The 8,864-nt window shown below is 39.8% G+C and overlaps 1 protein-coding gene across 1 annotated transcript; it reads left to right on the plus strand.

Annotated features, from left to right (window-relative positions):
• The first annotated feature begins 248 nt into the window (after positions 1 to 248).
• oxnad1 (oxidoreductase NAD-binding domain containing 1) lies at positions 249 to 8,864 on the plus strand. Its single transcript, XM_038300234.1, has 8 exons — positions 249 to 403; positions 857 to 943; positions 2,504 to 2,570; positions 2,652 to 2,755; positions 4,162 to 4,303; positions 7,756 to 8,001; positions 8,104 to 8,212; positions 8,390 to 8,864. The coding sequence occupies exons 1-8, from the start codon at positions 387 to 389 to the stop codon at positions 8,545 to 8,547; spliced, it is 930 nt and encodes a 309-aa protein (XP_038156162.1). The 5' UTR covers positions 249 to 386; the 3' UTR covers positions 8,548 to 8,864.

Raw genomic sequence — 8,864 nt, forward strand, 5'->3', positions numbered from 1 at the left:
TCTGCAGAAAAGGTAAAAAAAAAATGTCATCAATATTTATTTAAATATTTAACATTAACAGGAATAATTAGGAGGATTTAGTATATTTATAGTAATAATATATTACTAATATTATAGATAGAGATATATAGATGAATAAATACAAGTATCTTTATGAATAGGGCCATTCTGATTCTTCATGTAGGTGGCGGTAATGCACACCGAAAAGTTGCTTGCCAACCTCCATACGCAACAAGACAAGACAAGAGGGCGCTGATAAACCTAACCCGAGGTGTTCATCCTACCGAAGAAGAAGTCGGCTTTCCACAGTCATGTAATCATAGCATGCCGAAGGTTATTATTTTAGCAGTGTAAAATATTTGGCCGGAGTTTGAGTGGTAGCCTATATGGTCGGGTGTTTTAGGTAAGAGAAAATCACATGCCCTTGTCTGACTGAAATAGCAAAGCGAAATAAAAGCACTATTTATATGTAGCGTTAGCGCACAGTTAGCTTCCGCTATAGGTCATACCAAACTCCATTACATTTTATGTCAATAATACGTGTTGATGTTCTCCAACCTTTTTATACGCGTTAAAATAAACTTCATGTTATTGTTCTTATTTCCTCGTATTGTTAAAGGGAAGTCGGCGGGTTGCCACTACAATTTTAAGCTAAAAATACGATTTTTGGGGAGTTTTGTCTCATGATGGGTAACATGTTTATGCTTAAAACTTTATATTTAACGAACCGCTACCAAAATTAAAGTCTAATTGAGTTCATACTATTAAAGGATAAATTTGACAGTGCTTAGTTTGGACTCTCAGCACTTTTGACAGTTATGGGCTTTTCCAGATGTTGTATTGTATGTTCTGACAGGATGAGCGCCCCCTGTTGGTTAATCTGTTCTGCTGCTGTCAGCGCTCCGCTGTGGAGGCGGCTGCTGGCCCCCGGATCTGCTAATAGGTGAGTCTGATCCGCTCTACTCTGGTTTACTTTAGCTTCATGTAAACTAACCTAAAAGCACTGATTGAAAGCCAAAAAAAAAAAAAGAAAATTTGTTATTATTGATGATTATAGTAGGGCTGAAACAAGTAATCGGATTATTCTAGATTAAGAAATTATTGAAATAATCGTCAACTAAATTAGTAACCGATTAATCATTAACTGAAGTATAGAGACTGTAAAACATGCCTTTAGCTGACAGAGAAACCAACTTAGAGCAGTAATTATAATAAAATCGTAAAATATTATATAAACATTTTGCATTTAAGATAAAAGAAAATATTTTTTGTCCAGCAATATGCTCTATCCAAAATTCCTCAAGTGGAAAAGTTTTGATTTCACCTGGTTTAATTACTTCAAAGTCTTCTTTAAAGAAACCTGGCTATCTGATTATTGATTAATTGGAGAAAAAAAAATTGACAGATTAATCGACAGAGTTTTGTATCCAAGCACATTGATGGAAAGTTGAGTGGAAGGAAACACTGCAGTAAGAAATAGTTCACAAGAAACATCATTGGATTTGGATCCTTTTTATTTGCATAGTAATTGTGAGTAATTGTGATTTGCATGATTTCTAAGCCATAACGAGACTTTTGTTGGGCTGCTCTATAAAGCATGCAACTCAATGCTAATTCAGACAATTTGAATCGAGAAAGCTTCCTGGATGGGAAGCGAAATGTCTTCAAACTTGGAAAACAAAGTCCAGCGGTTTGTTTTTTAACTTTTTTGAAAGTCCAATGTGAAGTTTTCGCAGGCGGTGTCGGTTATCATGTCGTTTGTTGATGTTGGTTCCCTGTATTTCATAAATCCTGAGGTCAGCACAGTTGTTTACAAGGAAATTTTATTTCCATTTATGATTCTCCTTGAACCCCAGTCGGCCTCAGCAGATGGCCACTCACACTGAACCTGGTTCTGCTGGAGGTTTCTTCCTTTTAAAACTGAGTTTTTCCTCTCCACTGTCGCTAAAAGCATGTTTGGTGTGAGGGATTGTATTTGAGTCAATGAGTCGATGCAATCAACAGCTTTTCCTTAGATAGAAAACTTTGAATCAATTTGACTGTATGATCTGGTTGAACTGTAAAGTGCCTTGAGATGACTTGTGTTGTGAATTGGCACTATAAAAATAAACTGAATTGAAATTAAAATTGATTCTTTTTCTTTGAGATTGTTTTTGAATTTACAGAAAACTTTGAAAAGTAGCTTTACCTAATTACCAACTCTGACCTAGGTGGTTCTGATGCGTAAAACATATTTCTTGATGGACAATTTTACCCCATATTTTCATGTAGGATGAATAACCTAATCAAAATAATAAACAACGTGATTTAAAAGTGCTGTTACTCATCTCCATTATTGTACATGACATGTTTAGTTAATCTGGTGCGTTTATTGTGCACTGTCCTGTTCAGTTTATTGACATTAAGGTCAAACTCCACAGGCTTTTTTTATACATGTGCTCCCTTAACAAAAGAATGTTTGACAAACAAACCATGTTTTTAACCGTGTTCTCGTCTTTATCAGAAGAAACATGTCCTCCAAAAGACAAATGGACCACTTGCAGAGGACGGCGAGCAACTACAGACAAAATGTGAGCTCTGATTTAAAAACAGTATAGTGACTATTGGTGGAGATGATAATGACTCCATCCCTTCCTCCCTGCCTGACGTAGGCGCTGTACCCAGCTCAAGTCTGTGGAATCATAAACGATTCGGAAACGGTGAAAAGACTGAGGTTAGCCGTCCACCCGGACTTCAGCTTCAAAGCAGGACAGTGGTGAGTAGACACTCCTTAAACACTTTCATCTGCCACCCTGGATCACTGATCCATGGAATAAATGAATACCAACAGATCTTTGTTAATTCTTTATGGGTTTTCATGGTTACAAGTTACAAAAAAACATTCAAGATTCTTTAAAGGAGCTATAAGTAAGGAATTTACATTGAAAATAACCATATAATAACACAAAATTCGAATTTTTTTGTCACCGGAGGATGGAAAATAACATTCCCTATCACTAATCCATCCTCCCTATCAACAATGTCTTTAAGTTTTTCCCCTTTCAGACCCAGAGGTGCTTTGTTGCAACATGTAACCTGTGTTTGCTTCCTGCTTCTGGAGCAATCGTATGAGAGTTCCCAGGTTTAGCAAAGAAAGCAAGCAAGAAAGACGGACCAGAAATAGTATCAACAGCACCTAACAATCTTTGTTACTTGGCAACCACTATTACTTATTGCTCCTTTAACATTATAAATAAACATTAGTGTACTACTTGCAAAGAATTAGAGGTGATTAATATTAGTGTCATCAAGGATTGTAGTTGTGCTTGGCTTTAACCACACTGAACCTGCCTGTAAATCCACAGTACCCAGAGTCTCCACTAGGTGACAGCATTCTGCCAGATTAGATCACATGAGCTCAAAGCCTTAAAACTGACACAACTTTTATAGTTCTATAGTCCTATAAGTTGTTTTTTTTTTTTTTGTGGCTTTTATTTAGGTTCTGAAATATTTAGAAAATTGTGTTAGTAACAGTTGTAGAAATGTTTATTGAACTGTAATGCTCTGGATGACTTAAGTATTGATTTATGCATAAAGTAAAGAGAAATAATAATTTTAGATTCCAAGTAATGAAAACAGCATCTTTGATGAATGCAGGTCTGGTTTTCCTGTAGTTGTCTTTGTACTGGTTAAAAGTTTGAAGTCGCCTCCAGTGCGAGCCCATGTTGTCAGTGGGTGTTTGGCAGCCACTTTTTTTGCTTTCCAAAGAGGAAGAGCTGTCCAGATCTTCATCTCAAGGTGGAAAAAGGAGATGGATACATTATGGCAGGTCCTTCATATAGGACTCCTTTGGGGTAAATGGTTTTCTCTATCTTTGTCTAATGTAACAGTGGGTCATTGTATTGGTGAGGCTTCAGTCCAGATGTTGAACATCACAGCAGTGGTTGCACATATGGCTGCACTTTGTGGTAAACAAACATGCTGCAGTTTGAATAAACTAAACAGCAGGCAGCTATGCTCCTAGTTTGATTTTTATTCCCTGTTTTCTTCTAGGTCCTGACCCAAACATCAGTGTGTTTTTGTTTTTTTTCCTGTTTTTTGTCTTAAAGGAAAGAAAAAAAAGGTTATTGGTCCTGGAAGATTAAAAAGAGTTACCAGCATGATGCTTTTTTCCTGATGCAGGGTAGATTTCTTCATCCCTGGTCTGGAGACAGTGGGAGGTTTCTCCATGTGCTCCAACCCGGGTTTGTTGCAGAGGGAGGGGATCGTTGAACTGGCGGTCAAGTACACGACGCACCCCCCAGCACACTGGGTCCACACCGTGGTGAGTGAGAGGAGTAAACTAGTGAACTATAGCGTGATTTTCACAGAGTATAGATAATGCTTTTGGCTCTTTAAAGTGGAAGCTACTGTAGAACATTGCCATTACAGTGAAGCAGATGTGAAATGAAAACGTCAGAAAATGATAGCCACAAAATAAAAATGTTGAATTGTCTGAAATTACTGCTTTAAAAAAATGTTCATGATGGTTTTTAAACAAAGAATGAAAAAAACCAAGTCAGCAAAAACCTTTCATCTACATTTTAGCACAAAAATCTTATCAGGAAAAATGAAATGCAAGTGAAAAATACTTTTATTTTCTCTCTTAACCATTCCAGCTTATTGCTTTATAAACCATTATTCACCAGTGCTCCCAGTACTCGCTGCAAGCTAAAATATCCCAGGACCAATGATGGGACTAACGGCGTTGAAAGTAACGGCGTTACTAACGCTGTTACCTTGTTTTAGTAACGAGTAATCTAACTAATTACTTTGACTGTAACTATAACGCAGTTACCATTGCAGACACCCCGTTACTGCGCATTATTCAGGTCGCACAATTAACCTTTTTTCATGATAGGACTCGTGCGCAGCTGCGTGAAGCTTACACCCCACCCACGTCAACAAACTCTGCAAATAGACTGAATGGTTAGTGCAACGTTAGTGCAGATTTGTGCAGAAAAAAATATTGTTTGTGCTACTTTTGTTAAAGAGATATTAAAGATTATTTTTTAGGTCATCCAGAGGTGCGCGCCTTATCATGAGAGAGGGGAGGATGAGAATGGCTGATGAATAGTGAGATTCCGTCTGTCAGTTGGGTAGGTGGGTGTTTCTGCTGGCGGGTGTTAACGTACAGCACACACAGAGAGATGGAGAGTGAGGATGACTCCAGCAGCAAAACAGCGTTTTCCTGATGGAAATACCGGTGTTAGGTCGAGCTGCGTTTCCCCATCAGATACGGTTTCCTCTGCATCTCCGCACAGCGCAGGCGGCACGATTCACCGCACACGCGACAGGAAACGCGCATTAGGGGTGTAAATCACATCCATCATGGCGATTCGATTCAGTATCGATTTCCTGATCCAACGATTCGATTATTTTCGATACTTAAGAATACACCACGATTCGATTCGATTCGATTCGATTAATCGATTAATCGGTTAATTTTTTTTTTATTATTATTTTTTTTTATTTTTTTTTTACACCTTACAGGCTAAACAAAGTTTCAAGTTTGAAATAAATCAATGAAAGCTGTAATATCATTATGCATTTTCTTTAGAAACAACAGCAAATAACAGAAGTAGAAAAGTTGCATCAAAAAATACTGCAAAAATACTGCACAATATCAGTGTAATGAGTTCAATGCAATACCTCGGCTCCAGAGAAACTGTCCAACATATTTTTTTAGAATGTAATAAATATATTCAGGAAAGAGAGATGTTGTGTAGAGAGTTGGACAGGAATAAAAATAAACTACATATAAGAGAATTGTTTCAAAGGTCATCTGGGGATGTAGTTTTTGGGGGTATTTTTAATTTTCTAAGAAGAACGGGTATTTTAGGGAGAATATAATAGTTTGTCTGGTCCATACTCCATTCTGGAAGGTGGCGGTAATGCAGCTATAAGTTGTTTGCCAACCGCCATTAAAAAAAAGAAGAAGAAGAAGGCTCCAGAGTGTTGACGTCACCGCCCCTTGAGAGACGCTCCGCTGCACCTCTCCCAGATTGTAGCTGACCGCAAACAGTGCACCAGACAGGAGGCCGGCTAGTTTTGTTTTTATGACCGAAATTGCGGAAAACAACTCGTGAAGTTTGACCCGCTAGAAGAGCGAGGTGCGCGAGAACGCTGGGAGCCTTTTTCCAGCTGAATCTCCGCTCTTTTTGCCCCATTGTCCCTCCGTCGTCGGACTAAACTCGCCCCCACTTCCTCATCGCCTCGGCCGTATCTAGACCCACAGCGTGTAGCCCAGACCACGCTTCAATACTGAGCATAATTTAAAAATGTCTGTGTGAAGCTTGCTGCAACAAACTGCTGTAAGAGTATAACCAGGAAGCGCGGTAGGAGGGGAAAATAGGTTTAGCGGCACCGCAGCACGGGAGGAAGAATTACGCCCAGGAGCAAATGGATAAAAATAGACCGGAGGGAGAAAAAAAAACATTAATCGATTATCTTGCGGACGTGTCGATGCATCGGATCGTCGGCTTTTGGATCGATGCATCGATACAAAACGAATACAAAAATTATTATTTACACCCCTAACGCGCATGCTCGCTAAAGGCGCGCAACAGTCGCCCTGTGCTCGCGCCACAGGAGAACTATGAAGAGCGGGAACGATCAAATGATTAACCTGACAACAGCCAGAAATGATAGCCTATATGGAGAAAGGGAGAAATCTGGATGGATAGATGCTCTGCCTTCTCAACCTACTGTATTTTTTATTTTAAACATTATTTGATGGCCTTTGTGGCAGGGATGGAGATCCATATTTTATGTCACACACAGAGTATACATCTAGATAGATAGATGTTGCAGTATCTATAACAACCCAAACACACAGGATTTCAGAATTAGACATCCCCAGTTATTAATTTCATATACTCACCAGATCTGAATGCCCTGTTAAAAAACTTCACATGGCGTTCCCCCTGATGTCATTTACGTTGAGTTGCAATAAATGCTAAACTCTCTGCAGGTTCTTGTCTTTGTTGTCCACTCTATTCAGCTGGCTTTGAAACACAAGGCGAGAAGGTGGGGGCCGGGTGGTGAGGGTTACGGGGGTGAGAAACGCAAAAGTAACGCAATAGTTACTTTTACTAGTAACTAGTTACTTTTATTGTGGAGTAACTCAGTTAGTAACTCAGTTACTTTTTGGGAGAAGTAACTAGTAACTATAACAAATTACTTTTTCAAAGTAACGTGCCCAACACTGCCCAGGACATCATTATAAAAGTCAGTTGTGATCTTTAAGAGCAGCTGGAGCCCAGTTACCTGCTATCCATATAGGATAATTAATAGTTTTCAAAAAAATAAAATAAAAATCAGTCTTGAATTGGATGTTTTGAATTTAAATGCTTTCTTCCAGCTTGCCTTGACTCTCTCTGTCGATTGCATATTTGTTGCCTGTCTTATTGTTTACCGTGGGCTTATGATAATAATAATAATAATTGACTTTTAACCATAATTTTTGTTGTTGAAAGATCTAAGGTAAGGTGATGTTTATTTGAGCTTTCTAAGAAGTACATCTCTTACGTCTGGGATGGTTTGATCCTATTGTTTGATATTCTACTCCAGAAATAGTTTAGGGCCCATCATAGCAGCTTAAGAAAACACGTATCATTATGTAGAAGTGTGCAGATGAAGGCGTTTGTCTACACAATACATTCAAAGTCTTTAAAACTATTATTAATAGCTAATACAGAGCGCTGTAACGTCTTCCTCCTTTTCTCTTCCTGTCAGTGCGCAGTGGGCTCTCGTGTGGCCATGCGTGTGGGCGGGGACTTCTACTTTGACCCGCAGCCTTCAGATCCGTCTGTGGACTTGCTGCTGGTTGCCGGGGGCGTCGGGATCAATCCCCTGTACTCTATTCTTTTGCACACTTCAGATCTGCTGCGTCTCAATCAGTCCTCCGGTGGCCGGGACTACAGCATTGGCTCCGCCCACCTCTGCTACAGCGCTAAGAACACACAGGAGCTGCTCTTCAAGGTTCGGCTCTAACTTTACATTTCCTGGTCATAATGTGAGCAAAATATGGAAAAGCTCAAACATGCTGTAGGCTCTCACCACCTGACTTGTGTTTCCCCCCAGACTTCCATCATTGAGAAATGTGGACAGTTTCCTGACAAGTTCTCCTGCAACTTTCACGTCACGCAGCAGAGGGCAGAAGTGGAGCCACACCTTACGCCCTTTGTCAAAAGTAATTTACAAAATTCTTCATTTAGCTGGGATGATTGATTGACTGTCACATTCCAGCGCAGTCGGCTTTCTTTGATTTATCCGCTTTGTGGCGTTGAAGCCGGCGCTATCACAGCTGTGTGTATGAGCCTCGGCGCTGAGGTTTAATTAATGCGTTTGCTCCCTCGTGTTTCCTCAGGTGGGAGAATCACGGAGGAGGAGTTGCAGGCAAATGTGGACCCACAAAGGACTTTGTGTTACTTATGCGGACCCCCGCCAATGATAGAGGCAGTTTCACAAACCCTGATGCACCTCGGCCTCCCTAAGGACAGGATTGTGTTTGAGAAGTGGTGGTAGGACTTCCAGGTCACTTCCAGGGCTTTTTCTTATGGCTTTAGGTTGTCTTCAGAGGGAGGATGTATGAGGGGGAAATAAAGAGCAACCTGAAATGCATCTGCCTTTCATGTGAAGGTAAATCGATCTTCTCTCCCCCGCTGTGGCTGTTCGTTTTATGATCCCACTCCTGAACGATGGACTGAATCAAAGACTGGAGATGGACTTTGTTTCCTGAAGCAGAACCAGCAAAACATCTGCAACCTAAATGCAAAGTTGTACAGATTTCTAGCAAATAGTTTTGTTTTTTTTTTAATTAAAAGAAATAAGTGTGAGATTTC

Source organism: Cyprinodon tularosa, unplaced genomic scaffold, assembly GCF_016077235.1.
Source record: "Cyprinodon tularosa strain WSP-4 unplaced genomic scaffold, ASM1607723v1 ctg443, whole genome shotgun sequence".
NCBI lineage: Eukaryota > Metazoa > Chordata > Actinopteri > Cyprinodontiformes > Cyprinodontidae > Cyprinodon > Cyprinodon tularosa.

What these genes read in the sequence shown, in the direction of transcription:
- oxnad1 (XM_038300234.1), top strand. An exon ending in GCCCCCGGATCTGCTAATAG is followed by an intron (nt 944 to 2,503) that starts GTGAGTCTGATC and finishes CGTCTTTATCAG; the next exon opens with AAGAAACATGTCCTCCAAAA. An exon ending in CACACTGGGTCCACACCGTG is followed by an intron (nt 4,304 to 7,755) that starts GTGAGTGAGAGG and finishes TCTTCCTGTCAG; the next exon opens with TGCGCAGTGGGCTCTCGTGT.